This window comes from Mobula birostris, chromosome 6 (assembly GCF_030028105.1).
Source record: "Mobula birostris isolate sMobBir1 chromosome 6, sMobBir1.hap1, whole genome shotgun sequence".
NCBI classification, from domain to species: Eukaryota; Metazoa; Chordata; class Chondrichthyes; order Myliobatiformes; family Myliobatidae; genus Mobula; species Mobula birostris.
In genome coordinates this window covers 168933697-168958464 of record NC_092375.1, presented here as the reverse complement: position 1 = coordinate 168958464, position 24768 = coordinate 168933697, and the positions used below count along the sequence as shown (strand labels likewise).

Genomic DNA, 24768 nt, shown 5'->3' with positions numbered 1-24768 from the left:
TTCATTTCTCAAGGATTTTTCATCACAGTTTTTTAAAATATAAAGCATTTTGCTTTTTGATGGAAACGACTGTTAAAAATAAGAATTAAAGTTAAATCAGCATTAAGGACTTTATTCATAGTTCATTTCAAAAAGCAATTTAATTAGTGTCACTCATTTGCTCCCTTATATTTTCTTCTCTCTTACTGCTGACATGTATTAAATACCACCACTTTCAAATGCATCTCTTCCTTGTTTAAAAATTTTCAGAATTTTGCCTCGAGTTCTTTTACTTTAACTTTATAAATTCTGGCCATCAATCCTATAATATTAAAAATAGCTTTTGTATTTATTTTAAACACTGTGATTTTAACACATTATAAAATCTCTTGGGCTTCTCTGTCCAATAAGAAATTCCGTACAAAATGGAAATTATGCTGAACTTTAATTTCTACAAATATTAGTCTCTGTATTGACTGCTACCAAAAAAACGGTCCTGAATAAAATCAAAATTTCGGAGTGCAAATTTAATTTTCTTTACTTTAATTTTGAACAAGAAAATCGTAGGCATGATTGAAGTTCGAAAGGTCTTCGTACTTTTCATTCTAGTGTTTAAGGTTAAATACGATATGCTTTCTATTCAGCAATTCCTTTGTACCTGAACATCAGCGTGCAGAGCTCCCCCGGAGCTGGTAAATAGCAGTAGCCTTCTGTGCTGTTTCTGATCAAGGAAGTCCAATAATACTTTGTTTTCATCCACAGCGATAAACCTATTCCATCTCTCAGACTTCACTTCTAACGACTTAAATGCCTGTTTTTTAATAAAATCTATTCGCTCTTCTCCAATACGACCGGCGGATACAAGGGTATTTGTACCTACTTTTTCTTCAGCCATCACACCCGCCTCAAAAGTGTGTGCCGGGATGGAAGAGAGCACAGTATAGATGATGGAATATTGCACAACCAGAATTCCACATAATACCAAGCATTGATTGATTTATCTAAAATCTTCAGATCTGTGCCCGCGCAGGAACTACCGCCTGGGACAGTAATTTTTTTAAATAAAGATGCATCCAGGCTTTCCCAAAGCACCAACTCCAGAGAAGACACAAATAATTGGTACGGGCTAAAAAAAAACGAATATTAGGTAGCATTTTACCTGGCATCCACTTCAGCCGGTGCGATGGGATTCTGGCTGCCTTATACTAAACGAATTTGCTATACTTCCATCACTGAATAGCTAGCGCGCATCTCTCCGCGCCCACAGCACCCACCGGCGCGCGCACCTCTCCGCGCCCCCTGCACCTACCCGCCGCGCGCCTCTCCGCGCCCACAGCACCCACCGGCGCGCGCGCCTCTCCGCGCCCCCTGCACCTACCCGCCGCGCGCCTCTCCGCGCCCACAGCACCCACCGGCGCGCGCGCCTCTCCGCGCCCCCTGCACCTACCCGCCGCGCACCTCCATCCACACTCCTGCACCGACCAGATAGCACGGTAATGTAAATCAGCTGTTCTCCTAACTGATAATCCACCGCCAGATGCACACTCTGTTTTAGTTGCAATTGTGAGTGAATAAAGATAAAAAAGTTTTATTGGACTACTGGACTTTGACCGTCTTCAAGAATACATGAAATCAAAACAATTCTATTGGGTGTTCAGCAGGCTCGTGTTTTTAGATTTTCCGTTTCCAACACGAGTACACGACCTATTTTGACGAAATATCACGGACTTGCCACGCCAATCCTGTTTTTCTCTTCACAAATAGCACCTGACCCAACGATAATTTCCAACAGCTGCACAATGCACCGATAGCTTACAGGCCAATTAATAGCGAAAGTGTTCTTCATTTGCCTTCCTCTACTTCTAACAACAATTGCTCAGAGGAAATAGGTTGCATATACTTCTGGGTGGATTCCAAAGTATACCCTGAGTGCAGGGACATAATGCTCCAACACTATTTTCATTTCCCTCAACTAAATGGTGCGTTATTTAGTGTTTCCCTGATAGTTATCATTGTTTTGAGAGGTTCCCTTAAGAGATGAGTTGTTATTTAAGTCAGGTGACATGACAAAATTAAATTGTTCGAACACACAAGGATGTGGTGAAATTGGTGAAATTGCTGAATTGCAAGTTACTTTTATTTTTTTAAAAGACACTAATGGCATTGTTACAATACCTTCTCACTGTTCTGCCTTGAAAATGCAACTATTATTTTTTTGTTAAAATTAAGCCATATACAAATACTCCATGTGCATTAAATTTAACAGTATCACTTTTGAATAATTTTAGATTACTGGAATCCTATCCTGTTAATCTTCCATTCTTCCCTTGCCTCTCGTCCTATAGTTTACATTAAAGATCTCACAGGTAAGATATACTTCAGGAGATTTCTGAAAATGGGCATGAGCCTCAGGACTAAACATTAGGTATACCCAAAAATTTGTCTGAAAGAATGGGTATTGAAGCAAGTTTAAGAAAATTGCTCCAGAGAATGAGTTACAGGTAGCTTTAGGTAGAAGGAAATTAAATGCAAATCTAGCCAGAATGAGGGGGGGTTGGTAACAGAAACCAAAAAAAAAAATGACTGAAGGAAAGGGTGTGAGGAACATTCAAAGTACCATTTAAACATTAGATATGCTAAGGATTCAAAAATCAATGTAGATGGACAAGGGTAGGGATGATGTATTCCTGGACAACTGTTATCTAGGATTAGGAAAGGACAAGACATTTTAAACAAGTTTGTTTCTGGACAGAAAATAGCCAAAGCATTAGTTCATGATTGCAAAACAACTTAATGACATCAAGATTCCACCTGAAACTGTGGCTGCATATAAAAGATGCAGAAGGGTAGTAAAGATCATTAAGTCTACCACAATGGACTTCTCCTTCTGGTAAAATGGCAGTGCACTCGGATGCTTTGTCTTCTATGGGGCTAACCAAGGATGTTACTATCCTTGTTAAATGTATTTTTTATGATTGCAAGACCCTGCTGGCCATTAAGAACTTAAAGTGCTGCAGGTCTGCCCCATCAGCGACTTGCTCATTAGCAGAGAAACTGAAGGAGCCAGACTTTGGTGCGCGAAGGTGGTGTGGAGTCTTACAGCAGCTGATCATCTTAGTCACTTTTTTTGGCATCGCAAGACCCCGTGAGACATTGGTAATGTGGAATTCCACAAGTCCAGTCCACTTTTTTATTGGTGAATAGTGGGTGTGGATGGCAGGGAAGCTGCATGGCCTTAGTTGTAGTGAAGACTTGGCCTCAAACCACAGTGTTGCCTGTTCGCAGCTGCCCAGGGAAGAGGCGTCAGTCAGTGCAGTCGACTAGAGTGTCGAGGGTGGTGTGGCGTGGTGTCCATGCTGGAGTTAGTGCTGTTCTCCAGTGTTCACTCAGCAGAAGACAATATGGATTGTGTTCGACTGCAGACTGCTGCAATATTCATGGACTCAGGGACTTGGGCTATATATATTTTTGTGTGACTTTTTTTATTGCTGTCTTATAGGTGCTATGTGTGCCTTATGCTGTGTATGACTGCTGATACTGTGTTTTGCACCTTGGCCCCAGAGTAACACTGTTACATTTGGCTGCATTCGTGTATGGTTGAAAGACAATTAAACTTGAACTTGCATGTTGCTGGAACCAAAACAAATCTACTAAATATTTAGCAGAAGTAAATACAATAAGATGCGAGACAAGGTAACTGGTAGAAAGATTAAGAAAAATGATGCAGTGAGAAAGCTGGATACCATCAAGCTGCATGTGGAAATTAATTCCGCATCACAAAAGAGCAGGAAAAAACATAGCCATTAAGCTAGATGTTAGGAGTGGATGGCATGGGACAGCAAAAGGAAAACACAAAGGCACCAATAATTTTCTTTCAATGAGTTTAGTAGCAGTAAGAGGATGGAATCTTAATTGAAATATTTAATTAAGTTGTTGGAAAGGACTTGAAACAATTCATAGTCATTCACAGAGAAAATAGAGTCTGGAAATGTTATAAAATAATTTTGAGGATAGTGGTAAGCGGTCTGAGGGATTGACACAATGGTTTTAGAGTCATTGATGATGAAACCAATTTACAATTTCAGTTGGACTGGGTGCTAGGAAGAGATAAGTGGTGACTTTTTAAGTGAGATCGTAAGATATAGGAGCAGAATTAGGCCATTCAGTCCATTGAGTCTGCTCTGCCATTCCATCATGGCTGATTTATTATCCCTCTTAAACCCATTCTCCTGCCTTCTCTCTGTATACTCAATGACTTGCCTTCCACAGCAATTTGTGGCAATAAATTCCACAGATTCAGCACCCGCTGGCTAAAGAAATTACTCGCCATCTCTGTTCCAAATGGAGAACCCTCTATTTTGAAGTTGTGCCCTCTGGTCCTAGACTCCCCACACCATAGGAAACATCCTCCCTGCTTTCTCTACATGGTCAAAACGTTTCAACAGGATCCCCCTCATTCTTCTACACTTCAGAGCCATCAAATGCTCCTCGTAGGTTAACTCTTTCACTCTCATGAACCTCCTCTGGACCCTCTCCAATGGCAATACATCTTTTCTTAGATAAGGGACCTAAAACTTCTCATAATATTCCAAGTCGAGTCTGATCAATGCCTTATAAAGCTCTAACATTGCATGCTTGCTTTTATATTCTCGTCCTCTTGAAATGAATGCTAACATTGCATTTGCCTTCCTTACCACCGACTTAAAGTGCAAGTTAATATTCAGGGAATCCTGCACAAGGACTCCCAAGTCCCTTTGCACTTCTGATTTTTAAATTTTTCCCCATATAGAAAGACCTACACCTTTATTCTTTCTACCAAAGTGCATCATCATACACTTCGCTACACTATATTCCAACTGCCACTTCTTTGCCCATTCTCCCAATCTCTCTACGTCCTTCTGCAGACTCCCTGCATGCTCATCACTGCCTTCCCGTTTACCTATCTTTGTCTGGTCTGCAACCTTAGCAAAGCCATCAGTTCTGTCATCCAAATCATTGACATTTAACATGAAAAGAAGTGGTCCGAAACCCAACCTTTGAAGAACATCCCTAGTCACCGACAGCCAACCAGAAAAATCCCCCTTTATTTCCACTCTTTGCCTCCCGCCACTCACTAATCTTGCACGCATGCAAGTATCTTTACTATAATACTGTCCATCCTGTTTGCTATTTCCTCAAAGAATTCAAACAGATTTGTCAGTCACAATTTCCCATCAAGGAAACCATGCTGACTCTGACTTAGTGAGAATGGATAAGGAGCAGAATCTCAAATACACCGGGAGACGAGAGATCAACAAGACCAGTAAGCGCATCCATGGTCATTTTGAGGGCAGCTAGAGAAAAGTGTGGGTTGCATCGCGAGTAGGTGACTAGATCGTCCAGTTAGAGAGGGTGACAATGGAAAGAAATTTGGGCAGCACAGTGCGGGTTTGTAGGAATGCTGACTCACAGCATCAGGAATCCAGCTTCAGTCCTGAATTCTGATGCTGTTTGTAACTGCATGGATTTCCTCCGGGTGCTCGAGTATCCGTCCACTTTCCAAAGATGTGAAGTTTGGTTGGTTAACTTCCTGCTGTATATTACTTCTAGTTTGTAGGCAAGTGGTAGAATCAGTACTAGTTATCAAGGAGAATTACATCAGTGTATAATTTGGTTCCTCATTGTCAGCATGGATGCATGGAGGCATAGATCCAATTTTTGTGCTGGATGAATTTAAACTATGATGAACAGGCAGTGCTTTGGTTGTGCAAGTTGATGAATACATAGGAATTTCATTAAAGGTCAAAAACTAAGTATCTTCTCTCCAAACAAACAAGGTGTTTATATAGGTTAATAGTCATTATGGAGAAATTTTGCACCCAAAGGCACTCCTAGAAATCAATCAATCATGAATGCCAGATCATTTGCATATTGATCAGTTATAGCTCAGAATGTTTTAATATAAGCAAGAGGGTATGATCTTGCAAGATGGCTATAACTGTGGCTCCGCATACAGCCTTTAAATTTCTCTATTATGCTCAAATATTTTCTTCATAATCTAACATCCTGAAACAAAGGCAGAAGTGGTCCAGCCAATACCTACCAGATTTTTAAATATACATATTTGGGACTTCATAAACACAACTGTTTAAGCTACTTGATGGATAGTCAATGCAAGGGTATAGTAAGTTTCAAAAGTAGTGCAGTTCACTTTGTATGAAGATTTCTAAAAACTTAGATAGGTCAGATCATTATTCTACAGGATTGAAGAGATAGAGAAAGATCAATGTATGCTAGAAAATGGGTGAGTGTGAAAGTGATTTATCAAACAATTGACTTTTCTTTGAAACAGCATAGGCAGGAGTCATTTTGAACCCTGTCAAAACAGTACCTAAAGTCAAAAGGTTAAAGCTCTTATGAAAAATGAGTAAGGTCATTAGAATGATCTGACTTAAAAATATTATTTACCAATATATGCAGGAACAGAGTGCAAATATTCAGATGATTAACATGTAGTGCGTCAAATCACAAACTTGTTCGTCAAATTAAGCTGCCCCTCTGTTGCATAGAACTTGCCCAATTTGCACATAAATTACCCAGTGAATGCATAAAAATCAAATACTTTAAATGACTTAACTATTAATTCATTACCAGCCAACCTCCAGTATAGATGTTGAACACCTTTTAACAGGTAAATTGTTCTTATACACTAACATATGACAACTAGAATGCAACAGTATTCTAGGTGCGAGTGTTACAAGTTTAGCGTTTCCCATTTATTTTTTCCTATTCTGTTTTTACAGAATAAATTACTGCTTGGTATGTCTTACTGGTACTATACAGTACAACTTATATAGTCCTTTATCTATTTGTTCCTATCTTAAGTAAACAAAATGACTAGTTCTTCCCACTTGTATTAAAATCTGATAAATTTCAAAAGGAGATAATATTGTCAGGTATCTCTGGCTAGAAATTCCCACTTTAAAAGTCATGCAAGGAAAGAGGCCCTTCAACCCAACTGACCAAGATTCTGATCTATGCTAGTCCCATTTGCCTATGTTTGGCTCATATCCCTCAATCTTTCCTATGCTTGTACTTGTCCAAGTATCCTTTAAATGTTGTTCATCCACCTGCCACAAACACTACCTCTAGCATTTCATGCACCAACCTCTCTCCGGGTGAAAAAGCTGCCCGGTAGGTTCCTATTAAATCTCTCCTCACTCACCTTAAACCTGAGCCCTCTAATTCTTGATTCCCTAACCCTGGGAAAAGTGTGTGTGCACAGTTTATTCATGACATTATACCACTCTTTAATGTCACTCTTACTCTAAAGAAAAGTCCTAACCTTCTCAACCTCTCTCCATAATTCAGTTCCTCAAACTCCTGGACACTATTTCCACCTCAATGGTTATTTTCCCATAGCAAGGTGATATAAACTGAACACAATATTTCAAATGAATCTCACCAACAAACTTGTTCAACTGCAACATTATATCCCAACATTGATACTTAACATCCTGATGAAAAGTCTTCACCAGTTTACCTGCAATTCCACTTTCATGAATCCATATACGTGGACTCTTAGGTTCCTCGCTTCTACACTCCCCACACTCCCATCAATTGTGTAAATCCTACTCTAATCTGTATTCCTAAAATACAACACCTAACACTTATCTGAATTAAACTCAATTTGCACTTCTCAGTTAAATTACCCAGCTGATCAAGTTTATCAGTAAATCCTGATAATCACTTTTGTCATTCCCAGTACGATCAGCTGATGTCCACAGTACAATGTTAATATTATGTTGAAAAAGTGCAAAAAAGTGAAGAGCAGTGTAAGGTTTTCTAAATGAATTACATACAAGACTTAAATACATGTACTGGCATAAAATCAATTCAGATTTAGACCAACTTCATGGTTGAGTGCATTAAATCCCAATACAAGAAAATTTTGCATAACAGCAATATTATAAAAGAAAAAACAATCATGTTGTGTTGGACTTCTTTCTGGGAAGTACATCCTCCAGGTTTAGATAAAACAGGGTCATTGTCCAAGCTTCAGATCTATTTTTTGCCTTTGAGTCAAGCAACATAGAAACAGATTCTGCAGCCCAACAAATCCACACTGACCATCAGCTGTTCAGTTTAATCTCATTTTCTTCACACATTTCCTGAACACCCCATTTTTATCAACCTACACACTAAGGAAAAATTACAGTTGCCAATTAACCTATCAACCCACACATTTTGGGTACGTGGGAAGAAACTAGAGCACCCAGAGGAAACCCATGCTGAATAGTGATGACATTTAAATAAGGTCAGCAATTTGATAGTATAATCTTACTTTATTAGCATTTTAATTTACATTTGGAAGGAACATGTAACCCTAGACACAATTTCCACATGGTATGTATATATTTTTATTTAATTTTAAAATCAAGTTTCTTCATTGTTTCAAAGAATAGCTAACTTTTTTTGGGAAGGAAAGGAAGAGGGTGGAAGAGATAGGAAAAATAATCTAAATTAGCTCTAGAATGCAAAAGAATTTTGCTTGACTTAAAACATTAAAAGTTTCTTTTAAAAGCAATTACCACAGAACGGTACTATCTGTTATTTTCACATATAACACACGTTATCTCAGCTGTTGCACTTGCACATAACATATCTTAGTTTCAGGGCCATATATCCAATACAATTTAACATTTTTGTGACGAGTGAAAAACTTTTAAGGAATTATACAAATCACAATTCTCACTGAGGAAAACCTCAGGAGATCTCAAGTCCTATGCTGATGTGCAATCTATTTTTTGGAGGGAGCTTTGGACAATCATATTACACAGACTAACGAGTAACTGGATTAAAAATGGAAACAATGATCAATAGATTCATCATAAAAACATTTCATTCTATAGTTGTGCTTTTATGCACACAGTACTATTTTACTTGAGGAATAATGTTAATCACGTGACACTGATAATCCCTTCATAGCAGTGGTTCAAGCACTAAGAACCAAAATAAAAGTAATGAAACCACAATATGGTTCATCAAAGCTGGTTTATATTGCAATCTGAATGTTTATTCCGCAAAATTGATTTCATTACAATAAGGGCAAGACAGTTAAAAATAAATTTCAAAAGGGTACAAACTATGAGGTGATTCAGTACTTTAAAAAAATGGCATAAGATACTGCTCATATATTTTGGGGATAAATGCTGTGATCTTTACTAGTACTGCACACCAACGGTTTGGAAAGAAAGAAATGTCAAAAGGTAGCATCTTTATCCCCATTTCTCTGGTGCTGAAATGATGATGAAGATTAAATAGTTAAGCAATACCTCTGTAGCCTTAACAAATACATAATAAAAATACAAACTGAATATATATATATATGCGCAACAAATAGTAAAAACTTGAATATAGAAAATTACAAAGGGTAGATGCATAAGGATCTGCAAAGTGTCAAAGAAGCTTCATTTAGTAGCCACTTTTTAACTTCAAGGTTAAATATAATCAATACAGTTATTTGGCAGATGATCCTTAACATTAGCAAAAAATGGCTTTTAATAAATTGAAAAAATAGATTAAGACTTCAGTTCCCATTTATACAATATTCCTCTTTTATAAAGAGCTTAGTAACACACAGAAATGCGTACTTAGACACTGAACTGACAAACAGCTAGTTTACTAATCACCTTATAGAATGAGACCAGTAACCCTTTTATGTTTGAAATGCTTATATCAGAAAATGTAATGTGTGAATTAGAAAATTGCTATGAAATTTTATAGAAAACAGATATATCACAATAGATTGTGTTCGAGATGTACATACCCATTAACTTTCCCATTCTGGACTGCATCAACCCCAAATCTTAATTTTCAAGAATTCCCCCAGTCTTGCATAGCTATTTTCCTGTGTTTATAATCTATCATGAGTGCTATATTTGAAAATTGCTACATGTGGTGAGCATCTGCAAAATGTACATGCAACGTTGCCAGTGTTCAATAATTATGAATACTGTATTACAAATACATAGAAAATAAGGCATTTTAGTGACATTTCACTTTTCCATAATAGATGAAATTTTTTTTAATCACACTGATAAAAAGACTGCAGAAAAAGCATAAAATTTACTCGCCATTTGCTCTTATAAAATCACTAACACATCATTTCTCTATAAATTTTAGTCCATACAGTCATCCCCGCCAATCGTGACTAACTGTATATCTGTATTATGTAACATTTCTTCAGTATTTGCACCATCAGAATGATCAGTTCCAATCCCTTCCATATGGCCCTGCTGAATGTTTGCTATTACAGATGACATAATAGTTCCTCCTGCTGCAAGAATACCAACATCTGAGGCGGACGTCACTTCCATTGATGATATAGCTGCACTATTATGGCTGGAAAGGTTGCCCCTCTTGTTCTGGTGTGTTTTAATGTGCTTTGAAAGATGGTCACTTCTTATGAAGCGTTTGGAGCATTCTGGGCAGACAAATTTTTTCTCACCTGCATGTGATGGGGAGGGGGAAAAAAACAAAATCACAAATCCTTGAAAGAAATACTTGCAATTTTTATATTATTGAGCAGTTTAGAGATAAAATAATATTTTTAAAGCGTTGCTCAGTCCTGCAGTGCAGGAAACACCCAATGACATGCTGATCAGTGGTGCACTCCAGGGCTGTGTGCTCAACTTGCTGCTGTTCAGGCTGACTCATAACAATACTAGACCCAGCTCAAAACACTTCAAGTTCACTGAAGATACAACAGTGGTTGGCCTCATCGGCAACGATGAGCCAGCATGCAGAGGAGGTAGAGAGGCTTGTCAAATGGTGTGAGAACAATAACCCGAGTCTCAATGTGAACAAGACAAAAGTAGTAATTGTCAACTTCAGGAAGTGCAGGTTGACCACTCTCCATTGTACATCAATGGCTCTGTCATGGAGAGAGTGAAGAGCACAAAGTTCCTGTGTGTCCGCGTAACAGACAATCTAACCTAGACCCACAAGACCTCCATTAAACAAGGTGGTCCAACAGCATCTACATTTTCTGAGGAGAATGAGGCATGCAAGGCTCCCTGCCCCCATTCTAACAACTTTTTACAAGAGCACCATCAAGGGTGTCCTGTCTGCACACCAATGTGGTGGTACAGAAGCTGTAAACCATTGGACCGCAGCACCCTACAGAGGAGAGTAAAAACACCGAGAGGATCACTGGGGTCTCCCTGCCCCTTATTTATGACATTTACCTGGAACATTGCAGATGAAGGGCCCGAAGCATTGTTGAGGATCCCTACCACCCTTCCTAGAATCAGGACTAGGAATACCAGACTGGGTAACAGCTTCTTCCCCCTGGCTGTGAAACTAATGAATGCCCTGCCACCACCAAGATCTCAACACTAGGATGAGTGAGCTCTATAGTGTTCACATGTATTTTTCATTATATTTTATTAACTTATTTGTGGTGATATTTTATGTGCTGTGCGTAACATGTGTATTGTGGATGCATTGTGGTTTGAGTGAAGTTTCATTTAGTTGTATATGTACAGAAAGATGACAATAAACTTGAACTTGAAGGTATGAAAATTTAACAAGCCAGAGTGAAACAGCAATGGAAACAGGCCCTTCAGCCCAACTCATCCATGCCAGTCATGGTGCCCACCAAACTAGTTCCATATCCTTCTAAACGTCTCCCATCCATGTACTTAGCTAAATGTCTTTTAAATATATTTTTCACAATTTTAACCCTGTAACCTCTTCCTCTCATTCTATATACAGGTCATCTTTTGCACAGTTGCCCTTCAGATCCCTTTCAAACATTTTACCTTAAACCTAAGCCCCCCATACTTTAGTTCTCCTACATGGGGAAAAAAAACACTAAGTTCAGCCTTTTTATATCCCTTTGTTTTTATATATATCTCCAAGATCATCCCCCAATCTCCTATGTTCCATTCTAAGGAATAAAGACCAAGCCTGCTCAACCTCTCCCTATAATTCAGCTCCTTAAGCGCTGGTACCATCCTTTTAAATCATCAATGCACTAGTGTACAAAGTCTTTGTCTACCTTACAAAATACATGAAAACAGCATCTTTTGCAACTTGCTTTATTGAAAAACTAAGAAATTTATGCTTGATTGAAATGTTACTATATGATATACTAAGTTTTGTAACTTAACAACTGCTGTCTGCATAATTATTATTTCATAGTAACTTTCAACCAATAGCAATGTTGTAATGGCCTCTTCCAAGTTCTTAATTTTTAGATCCACTGTTTTCCAAATTACTTTGTTTAAAAACACAAAATTAAATCCAAAAATAGGTTCAAAATATACCTCTTAACAAATTATGTGTGTGCTATAGTTCAATTACACTTGTAATACAGTTTTTCCAAAAGATTAGAAAATCAACTAGCATATATTGTCTTTTATAAACCCATTTCTTCTAAGTAAATGTGACAATAATGAACTAATTCTGCAGTTATCAATAAAACCAATTTACAACTTAACTAGGAGAACCACATTTAAAAGTTTTTTCAAACATCACTGGCAAGGTAAGCATTAATGCCCATGTCTATTAGCTTTCAATGAGATGGTGGTGAGCTTTTATCTTGAACCTTCTTGTAAAGGCACTCTTACATTACTGTTTGGAGGGATATCCAGGATTTAAGCAGAACAATAGTTAAGAACTGATGATGTTTCCCCAGTTAGGAGAGTTTGTAACTTGCAGGGGAATCTGTAGGTCACTGTGTTACCATACACTTGTTACCCTCAAGCTTCATGTTGCGAGAAGCTGAGAGTTTGGAGGTGCTCTCAGAAAAGCATGGGCAAATGCAGTGCATTTTGCTGGGAGTCCACACTACAGCCACTGTGCAATGGTGGAGGACTGAATGAATCTTTAAGGGTGCTGGATGGGGTGCCAATCCTGGATAGTACTGAGTTTGAATTGTTGGAATTACATTCATCCAAGCATGTGGAAATTATTCCACTACATTCTTGTCCTGTCCCTTGCAGATGATGGAAAGACTACAGGTGTGAAGAGGCGAATACTGTGTCTCAGGATACCTAGGCTGACTTTCCCTGCAAACATGGTGTTTTTGTGGCTGTCCAATCACCTTTTGATTACTAGTGAACCTCTAGATACTGATGGCAAGGAGGCAACGTCAATGAATGGAAGATGGTTAGATAATCTCTTGCTGGAGATGATCACTGCCAAATACTTTTGTCGCACAAAATGTTATTTGCTTATGATCAATCCAAATCTGAAACAACATAGAACAGTCACCAGAGTACAGGCCCTTCAACCCATGATGTTGTGTTGACCTTTTAACCTACTGCCCGATCAATATAACCTTTCCCCTCCCACACAGCCCTCAATTTTCTTTTTATCCATGTGCCCGTCTTTTAAATGTCTCTCATGAATCTGCCCCTACCAACACTCCTGACAGCAATGACCACCATGTTAAAATAATACTACATCTCTACATTCCTCCAATCACCTTAAAATTAAATAATGAAAGAATAAACAATAGAGATACGGCATGGCAACAGGCGTTTCCGGCCCAATGAGACTGCTCCAATTACACCCATGTGACCAATTAACCTAAAAACAGGCAAGTATTTGGAAGGTGGGAAGAAAGTGGAGCACCTAGAGAAAACCCACACAGTCATGGGGAAAGAATGCACAAACTCCTTACATACAGTGGCAAATTGAACTCAGAACACTGGTGCTGTAATGGCATTATGCTTAACCGCTACACTACTGTGCTGCCCCAATGTCCTCTTGCATTAGTTATTTCTGCTTGGGGGGAAATTCGCTGGCTGTCTACTCTATTTAAGTATTAGAGAGAGTACAGAGAAGATTGGCCAGGATACTGCCCGACTTAAAAAACGTGTACTGAGGATAGGCTGAGCTGACTAGGGCTTTTCTCTTTGAAACAAAGCAGGACAAGAGGTAACTTGGTAGACAAGTACAAGATACAGATCCCTGCAGGACATCATTGGTCACCAACTTCCAGGTAGAATATGTATCATCTTATATATGTCTATCAAGTTACCTCTCGCTCCCCTTTGCTCCAAAGAGAAACGTCCTAGCTAGCTCAACCTATCCTAACACATGCTTTCTAAACCAGGCAGTATCCTGGTCAATATCCTCTGTTACCTCTCTAATGCTTCCACATTCATCCTATAATGAGACCACCAGAACTGAACACAATACTCCAAAAGGGGTCTAACCAGAGTTTATAATTATAAAGCTGCAACATTTACTCATGGCTCTTGGACTCAATTTCTGCATAATTAAGGCCAACACACTATACACCTCAACAAACCTGCACAGCAACTTTGAGGGATCTATGGGTGTGGACCCCAATATCTCTGTTCTCCACAATCCTAAGAACCCCACCACTAACCTTGTACTCTTTCTTCATCTTTGACCTTCCAAAGTGTATTACTTCACCCTTTTCTGGATTGAACTCTATCTGCCAGTTAGCCGAGCTCTGTATCCTATCAATGTCCTGTTGTAACCTACAACAACCTTCGACACTATCCACACCACCACCAACCTTCGTGTCATCTGTAAACTTACCAACACGACCTTTCCACATCCTCATCCAAGCCATTAAATTTTTAAAAAATCACAAATAGGAGAGGATCCCAGAACAGATTCTCGTGGAACATCATTGGTCTCCAGGCAGAATATACTTCATCTACTACCACCTTGTCTTACATGGGCAAGCTAATTCTGAATCCACGCAGCCAAGTTTCCCTGGATCCCATGCCTCCTGACTTTCTATCACGGGGAACCTTTTCAAACACCTTACTAAAATCAATGTACATCGCATCCTCTGCTCTATCTTCATCAATTTATTTTGTCACTTCTGAAAAGAATTTGTTCAAGCTCATGAGGCACGACCTGCTCATCACAAAGCCAAGCTGACTATCCCTAATCAGACTATGCTTAGAAACATAGAAAAACCCACAGCACAATACAGGCCCTTTGGCCCACAAAGCTGTGCCAAACAGCCCTTACTTTAGAAATTACCTAGGGCTTACCCATAGCCCTCTATTTTTCTGAGCTCCATGTACCTGTCCAGGAGTCTCTTAAAAGACCCTATCATATCTGCCTCCACCACCGTCGCCGACAGCCCATTCCACGCACTCACCACTCTCTGTGTAAAAAACTTACCCGACATCTCCTCTGTGCCTATTTCTAAGCACCTAAAAACTGTGCCCTCTTGTGCTACCCAGTTCAGTCCTGGGAAAAAGCCTCTGACTATCCACACGATCAATGCCTCTCATCATCTTATACGCCTCTATCAGGGTCACCTCTCATCCTCTGTCGCTCCAAGGAAAAAACACAGAGTTCACTCAACCTATTCTCATAAGGCATACTCCCCAATCCAGACAACATCTTTGTAAATCTCCTCTGCACCATTTCTATGGTTTCCACATCCTCCCTATAGTGAGGTGACCAGAACTGAGCACAGTACTCCAAGTGGGGTCTGACCAGAGTCCTACATAGCTGCAACATTACCTCTCAGCTCCTAAATTCAATCTCATGACTGATGAAGACCAATGCACTGTATGACTTCTTAACCACAGAGTCAACCTGCGCAGCAGCTTTGAGTATCCTATAGGCTTGGACCCCAAGATCCCTCTGATCCTCCACACAGCCAATCTTCTGTCATCATATTTGACCTACCAAAATCACACTTATAAGACCAGAAGACACAGAAGCAGAATCAGGCCACCTGGCCCATCGAGTCTGCTCCGCCATTCAATCATAGCTGATCCTTTATTTTTCCCCCTCCTCCTCAACCCCATTTCCCAGCCTTCTCCCCGTAACCTTTGATGCCACATCCAATCAAGAACCGATCAATCTCTGCCTTAAATACACCCAACGACCTGGCCTCCACAGCTGCCTGTGGCAACAAATTCCACAAATTTACCACCCTTTGGCTACAGAAATTTCTCTGCATCTCTGTTTTGAAAGGGTGGCCCTCTACCCTGAGGCTGTGCCCTTGACTTAGACTCTCTCACCATGGGAAACATCCTTTCCACATCTGCTCTGTCTAGGCCTTTCAACATTCGAAAGGTTTCAATGAGATCCACCCCGCACCCCCATCCTTCTGAATTCCAATGAGTACAGACCCAGAGCCATCAAATGTTCCTCGTATAACCCTTTCATTCCTGGAATTATCCTTCTGAACCACCTCTGGACCCTCTCCAATGTCAGCATATATCTTTTAAGATGTGGAACCCAAAAACTGTTCACAATACTCAAGGTGAAGCCTCACCTGTACCTTATAAAGCCCCAGCATCACATCCTTGCTCTTGTATTCTAGACCTCTTGAAATGAATGCTAACATTGCATTTGCCTTCCTCACTGCCGACTCAACCAATCTTCTATCTTCCCACTAATTTTTGTTTTGATGTACGCCATTTCTTTTGCTTTTACAATTTGTTTGACCTCCCTTGACAGCCATGGTTGTACTATTTTACCATTTGAGTATCTCTTCATTTTTGGAATACACGTCCTGCACCTTCCTTATTTTTCCCAGAAACACACGCCATTGCTGCTCTGCTGACATCCCTGCCAGCAGTTCCTTCCAGTTTACTTTGGCCAACTCCTCTCTCATACCACTGTAATTTTCCTTACTCCACCGAAATACTGCTACATCAGACTTCACTTTCTCCCTATCAAATTTTGAGTTGAACTCAATTATCACTGGTTCCTAAGGATTCTTTTAGCTTAAGCTTCCTAATCACCTCCAGTTCATTACATAACACCCAATCCAGTATAGCTGATCTCCTAGTAGGCTCAATGACAAACTGCTCTAAAAAGCTATCTCTTAGGCATTCAACAAACTCACTCTCTTGAGATTGATTACCAATCTGATTTTCCCCATTTGACCTGCATGTTAAAATCTCCCATGGATACCACAACACTGTCATTTTGACTCGCCTTTTCTATTTCCTGTTATAACCTGTAGTCCACCTCCCAGCCACTGTTAGGAGGACTGTATATAACTGCCATCAACAGCCTTTTACCCTTGCAGTTTCTTAACTCAACCCACAAGGATTCAATATCTTCCGATCCTATGTCACATCTTTCTACTGATTTGATGCCATTCTTCACCAGTAGAGCCACACCCCCTCTGCCTACCTTCCTATCCCTCTGATATAAAAAGTAAACTTGGACGTTCAGCTCCCAACTACAATCACCCTTCAACCACGATTTAACTCATCTGGGTTGAAGTCCATCTGCCACTGACCGCATCCTATTGTTGTTCCGCTGTAACCTCTGACAACCCTCCACACTACCCACAACACCCCCAACCTTTGTGTTATCAAACTTACTAACCCATCCTTCCACTTCTTCAACCAGGCCATTTATAAAAACCACGAAGAGAAGGGGTCCCAGAACAGATCCCTGTGGAACACCACTGGTCATCGACCTCCATGCAGAATATGAACCATCCACAACCACTCTTTGCCTTCTGTGGGCAAGCCAATTCTGGATCCACAAAGCAAGGTCTCTTTGGATCCCATGCCTCCTTACTTTCTGAAGGAGCCTTGCATGGGGAATCTTATCAAATGCCTTACTGAAATCCATATACACTACATCCACTGCTTTACCCTCAATGTGTTTTGTTACATCCTCAAAGAACTCAATCAAGCTTGTAAGGCATGGCCTGCCCTTGACAAAGCCATGCTGATTATATTAATAGCAAATGGACAGGAAGGATCAAAATTGATGGGGAAGATCTTAAATGGATTTTTTGAATCTGTATTTATTTGGGAGATACACACAGAGTCTATAGAACTGAGGCAAAACAGCAGTGAGACAGAGGAGGAGGTGCTTGCTGTCTTGAGGCAAATTAGGGTAGATAAATTCCCGGGGCTGACAAGGTGGGAAACTAGTGCAGAAATTGCAGGGGCCCCAGCAGATATTTTAAAAATGTCCACAGGCAAGGTACCAGAGGATTAAAGGAAAGCTAATGTTGTTCCATTATTTAAGAAAAGCGCAATGAATAAGCTGGAAAATTATAGGCCAGTGAGCCTGACATCAGCAAAGGATAAATTACTGGAAGATATTCTAAGTATTTAGATACACAGGGCCTGATTATGAATAATCAGCATCTGTTTGAGGATGATAGGTAGCATCTAAACAATCTTAAGAGTTTTGAGGAGGTTACCAGGAAAGTTGATGAAAGAAAGACACTGGATATTGTCTCATGGTCATTAGTAATAAGGTCCTGCATGGGATGGTCATCAAGAAGGTTTGGTCACTTGCCATTCAGGATGAGGTAGTACACTGGATTCGACATCGGTTTTGCAGGAGTAGCCAGAGAGTGGTGGTAGATGGTTGTTCCTCTGAATGGAGGCCATAGACTAAATAGGCCAAATGGCCTGTTTCTGCGCTGTAGTGCTCTGTGACTGACAGCAATGGACCCTTCTGGCCCACTGAGCCGTATTGTCCAATTACACCCAATTAAGTCATTAACCTGTACATCTTTGGAATATGGGAGGAACCTCAGAGCAAATTCACCAGGTTTTGTGGAGAACATACAACTCCTTACATGGAGGGGTAAAACTGAACACGGGGCAATGGCGCCGTAATAGAGTTATGCTAACCACTGCTACCATTCCGTTTTTCTGCAATACCAACCGGGGTTCAGTGGTAGCCGGAGCGTTCTGGAATGTATCTGGCACCTCTAAGAAAAAAGCCGAGATAAACAAGCTAATTAATTAGGTGCCGCCTAGGGTGATTTGAGTATCTCAGAAACTACTGATCTCCTGGGGTTTTTACGCACAACAGGTTCTGGAGTTTACAAAGAATGGTGCCAAAAACAAAAAAAAATCCAGCAAGTGGCTGCTCCGTGAGCGAAAACCGTGTTAAATCCACTTGCTGGATTTTTTTTGTGGACCCATTGATTGAATGTTTCAAAATCAGCTATACTACTACTACGTCAACTCAGGTCTAGGGGGCCGGTGTCGGGCAGAATGACGGACTCTCCACTTCTCCCTCATCAGTGTGTTTATAGTTCATCTACATTAGCCACGCTGCTGTCTTCTAGGAGCGTGTTGACCATAGTCTTGGGAGGGTGCCCAGGGTTCATCCTTCCATGCTTGGGCTCCCATATGATGACTAAGCTGGCAAGTAGCTTGGGGTGGCATAGACAGTGTCCCGCTAGTTGCAGTCTTCTCGCCTCGATTTTAGTGGTGAGCATCAGTAGGTCATCATAGAGCTCGACATTCGCCATGCGCTGTTGCCAACTCACGTCAAGAGCCATCCGAAGCATTCATGTATAGCAACCATCTAGAGACTTTTGCATAGTCTTGGGAGTGTCTACGTCTCGCATCCGTACGTGAGAATGGACCCTATCACTGCTATGAAAATCCTCTTTTTTTTTTAAGCCCTCTGGTCAGGTTCGACTTCCAGATTTCCTTCATGTCATTCATAGCCCTCCACGCCAGTGCCTTCCGTATCTTTATGTCCTTCTCCGAACTCATCGTTCTTGACCCGAGGTACTTGTAGTCAAAGACTTTAATGGTATCATTCTTTATGGTCTTGAGAGTACCTTCGTCGCAGTTAAACGCCATGTACTCTCTTTTTAGCGTTTAGGTGAAGTCCAACTTTATTGCACTCAATTTCCACTTTTGTCAGTAGCTGCTGTGCTTCCTCCATCTAGTCAGAGAGCAGGACTATGTCATCTGCAAAATTGAGATCTGTGAGCATAACTGGTCTGACCCTTTTGGTTTACCCTGGTTTTATGGTAAAACCAAGCTTGTCACGATCTTTGGTAGCTTGACATAGAGCATAATCAAGGACGATTATAAAGATGTAGGGTGCCAGAGTGTCTCCTTGCAGCATACCAGCTAGGAGCTCGAACACTGCTGTTTCTCTGTCTGGTAATACAACTTTCGCCATGGTTTTGGTATAGCTGGACTCTATTGCTCTCAGTAGATGGTCTGGCACTCCGTAAGCTTTCAGGATCTTCAGCATTTTACCTCGGTGAATGGAGTTCTCCATACTTCTACGGAGAGCAAGTATCTGCACTACTGTTGTGCGCTTCTGCCGAAAACCATTCTGACTAAATCTTAGCTTAGGGCCAATGGCGGTGCGAATCCTGTTCAACATCACCCGATTGTATAGCTTTGCTAAGATGAGGTCAAGCTGATACTGCGGTAGTTATCTGTCTTCGTGAGGGATCCAGACTTGGGGACTGGGATAATGTTTGAGAGCAACCACTGTTCTGGTTTGTCACCTTTCATCAGTGCCGTATTATATATGTCCAGCAAGATATTGTCCAGATCGCAGTTCTTCAGGACACAGCGCTCCTGCCCTGTTTGAGTGCATACTTGGCCTTCTTCAGTTCCTCAATGGTGAATGGGCCATCATCGATGTCGACTTGCGTTAGTATCGTGGGTATGTCCTCTTCTTGTTCTGTGATCGTTGGAGGGCTTCCCAGCAGGTTCTTAAAGTAAGTAAACCATGTCTGGACACGGTCTATACGCAGAAGGGAAGCAGGAGTGAAAAAGAACCAATGTGACTCAACTTCTTCCAAAAAAAAAAAAAGGGACAGAGAATTCCAGGCCAGTTAGATTACCATTCACTGCTGGCAAGATGCTTAGATCATTAAATAAAGAGGGAATTACTATTTCAGGAAACTCAATATAATGAAAAGTAGTCAACATGGATTTAAGAAAGGTAAATCATATTTGGTAAAACAGCCTAACTTATTTGAGGCTGTAACAAGAGTCGTAAAAGGGATACATATAGATATAAAGCTTTTACATTTTCAAAAGTCATTTGGCAAAGTGTCATGTAGGAAGCCATAGCATAAATTAAGAGCTCATGGTGTTGGACGAAGTGTGTTAACATGGTTTGATAACTGCCTGTCACACAGAAAACTAGAATCTGTAATAAACTGTTCCTTCTTCAGACTGGAGGGATTTAACTGGTTCTTACCATCAGCTGAAAAATATTTAGCAACCTTCACTGAAATTTAACCTTATTAGTTCACAGCTGACTTAGCATAAATAATCTAATTAGAAAAATTATTTTTGATGTTTAGCCATTGTATTGCATGCATAATGGTGCCTGTAAAAACAAATTGCTAAAATCTAAATCCTAAAGAGAACTCCGCTGGGAACAAGTGGGAAGTCATAAGGGACAACCAGTAACTTATGTCAAGATACTTGAAGTTCCACTACATCATTATCTTAAAAAGGCAGAAATATGAAATTGACCTGTGTGTGTTTTTCTGTGACGTTGTAGCTCATCACTGCGAGTGAATCGTTTCCCACAAAAAACCCAGTTACACACAAAAGGTCGTTCTCCTGTGTGCCATCGAAGATGAGCTCTAAGGTGGGATGTTTTTCCATAAGTCTTTCCACAACCTGGAAAATGGCATATATGCTGTTTCTTCTTTCCCAAGTTACCAGAGGATCTGTGAAAAAGAAACAAGTTCAAATATTATTGACAGATTTCAGTCCTTTTCTATGAATTCTGAATATGTTTAATAATATTTTTTAAGTATTCTTATAGATTCAAAAGCAACTGAATTAAATAGTAACAGCAACTGATATCGACACACATTCTATACACGTACTGAAATTCAGCTATTTACCATCAACACAAAACAGTGTAGCACAGGAAGACCCACCAGCCCACACCGTCTATACTAAACATGATGCTGTTAAACTAATCACATCTGCTTGCATATTATTTATGTCTCACCTTTCCCTGCCTGTACACACGCCTGTCTAAATGCCGCTATCATATCTGTTTCCACAACCTATCCTGGCAATATGATCCATGTACCTATCACCATTCCAAAAAGAATTAAAATTTTTTTTAAATTGCCTTGCCTCCTTTACACCTCCCTCACACATCAAACTACAGGGTCCCCAACATTTTTTTTAATACCATGAAGCCCTACCATTACCAAGGATCCGTGAATACCAGGTTGGGAATCCCTGCCTTAAAGCCATGCCTTCCAACATTTAACATTTCCAACTTGTGAATAACATCCTAACCATCCAACCCATCTACATCTTGCATAATTTTATATACGTTTATTCAGTTATCCTTATGCTTTTACTGCTCCAGAGAAAACAATCCAAGTTCGTCATAACTCTGCTTGCATGTAATACAACATCCTGATGAATGTCTTCCACATCCTATGATATAGACTGGATACAGAAAATTCAGTTTGGTGCCCAGAATGATGGACACTTAGCATGATACTGCGTCCTTGATGTACAGAACATGAAGATCTGAGGAAAATAGGCAAAAGATACACGATTAAATCTGATTAGGACTAACAGTTGAAACCATATCACCATTTGAAATTGAGGAACAAAACTAAAGAAGAATTAAAATGAGAGATGAAAATATGGAAGGATTTAAACAGTGGAATGGGACTAAGAAACTGAACGAAGGACAAAGATTTTGGATGACCAAAGTAGGAGGGGAGGAGCACTAGAGGCAGGGTCTTGGGAGTAAATGTCTACAGATGTTGAGAACCTAAAACAAAAAAAACGCAAAATGCCAGAAACATGAAGCAAGTCAGACAGCACCAAGTCAGAAACAGAATCTATCTTTAAGGTCAATGACACCGCTTATGTAGAAAAGTGAGAAAATAAGCATATTTTCTAACTCTGATAAAGGTTCATTAATCTGAAACATTGATTAGAGGGTGGAAGAATTTCAGTGTCAATCAGATGCTACATAACTGTCAAGTTCTTTTGAAACTCAAGTTTCCATTACGTAAGGTGTCTACAATAGTTTACAAACACTCGGTTCTAATTGATAGCAATCAGAGTCAAGTCTCAGCTTGGAATTCAAATGGACAGTGAGGTTATGTGGGGAAAAAGCCACAAAAAAAAAAAAATCAGTGGATGTATTTCAGTAGGCAAAACATAAGCACTTTCATCATTCTAATACTTATCTACAAGTTACAACTCATCCAAAACTTCCCCCAAGTCAACTGACTAATATTGTCTCAATGTTGAGAAAGGTGCAGTGAGGTAAGTTTTACCACATATGTAGAAGCTATCCCCTTGCTTGGAAATGCTTTGATTACAGAACAACTGAAATGGGGCAAGTTTGACCCTTGAGGGACAATGGGGATCATGTTGCAAGCAAAGGTGGAGAGGGCTTTTCCAGAGAAAGTCCTACTGATAAATGAAGTGAAGATTATACAATAGCAAGAAGGAAAGCTATGAGGAAAAAAAACTCACAGGGTTTGTTTGGAAATTGCAAAGACATTAACTTTCTTACAATGATTTGAGTGACGGGGAATCAAAGTAAAAGGATAAAATGAAGAAACTGGGGTGGCTTCCATGGAGCAGAGAAGATATATAAAAGTACATAAGATTATGGAAACATTGAATCAAAATCTTTTTGCCATGCTAGGGATAACAAAAATAAGGGGGAATGGGTTTAAGGTCAGAGGAAGGAATTATAAAAGAGATCTGAAAGGCAGGATGATGTTGATATCTGGAATGTGCTTCCAGAGGTGGTGGAATCGGTGTAATTACTAAGTTGAAGCAGCGCTTAGACAGATACTTGAATAGGCAAGGCACGAAAGATGCAGTCTCAATGCAGGCAAACAGGATTAGTGAAGATTGACAAGAAGGTCAGTGTGAACCTGGTGGGCTGAAGGTACTGTATGATTCTGAGGTATGATGGATGCATTTAAAATCGAGGGACAGCATTCAGCCTCTAGAGGTGCTGTTCATTTTGTATGCAGTACATTCTATACAAACACCACTTCCTATTTACAAGCTTTTTTTTTAAAAAAAACATAATTTCCTGTTAATTTGGATTTCCACTTGAAGCACACATGGTAGAAAGACATCCAGCTCAATCCACTTTATTTGCCCTTGAAACAGCAATATCTGAGTCTTGAGTTTCTCAATATTGGTAAACATTTTGTAGATGTACTTTGAAGGAAGTATTAAGCTATCGTCATGCCACAAGTCCACTCTAGTCCACGCAATAGCTATAGAATGTTGTATGTATGTATTGCCTCTTTTAACAGTGATTATGTAAATAATTGATAATGTTAGTATATTCAGACATGCCACAATTCTGTATGGAATCTAATATGTGTTTAACTTGACTTGCATCAGTTTCATTAAGTTTTCTCATTAAACTGTAAAAGTGAACATTTTGTGTAAGCAATGAAACTTAAAATCTCAAAGAGCTGGCTCCTGTGACAATTTAAGCAGAGCTGTATTCTGAACTGCTAAAAAGTGTTTTGGCTGAGGTTCAGACTTTAGCATTCTAATGAAAGGCAATCTCACATTCTGAACTTCCAAGAAGTCCATGCAAGATAAAATTTAAGATTGATGATTAAAAAGGACAATGTTATTAAAATGTTTATATTTCAATTTGTATACAATAGCTTATTTGCATTTGATTTACAGTAGTACTCTGAAAATCCAATAGTTGGCAATCTAACTGCCACGTTATTTTGAAAGTGCTGCACAGTAGCCAAATTCTAAATTAGCAAATACCCAAGTTTAGCTTATACAATATAATTTAGGGTAATGATTTTCACTTTAGAAGGAAACATTTATTATTTCTCTAAATCTTGAGGAAGAATGGGACCCTCCAGATAATTTAATTCAGCACTGACCAATAGATATCACCAACAATAGATATTCAATAATCACATTAAAATCGTTTTATAAATGACAGATTTTGATGGTACAACAAAAATATCTAATAAAAGGAAAAAATTACCTAAACCCTTAAAACAAAACAAAATCCTCTGTCTTTGACAGCTTGACTATG

The 24768-nt window shown here is 39.7% G+C and overlaps 1 protein-coding gene across 3 annotated transcripts in view; it reads right to left on the bottom strand.

Annotated features, from left to right (window-relative positions):
• Window positions 1-9012: 9012 nt before the first annotated feature.
• Window positions 9013-24768, bottom strand: part of sp3a (sp3a transcription factor) — a 61600-nt gene continuing 45844 nt past the window's right edge. For all 3 annotated transcript variants that reach the window (XM_072261848.1, XM_072261849.1, XM_072261851.1), the window contains 2 exons: window positions 21213-21412; window positions 9013-10468 (listed from right to left, as the gene is read on the bottom strand). In XM_072261848.1, coding sequence (XP_072117949.1) covers window positions 10140-10468; window positions 21213-21412 — 529 coding nt within the window. In that variant the 3' untranslated portion in view covers window positions 9013-10139. The remainder of the gene's footprint in view (window positions 10469-21212; window positions 21413-24768) is intronic.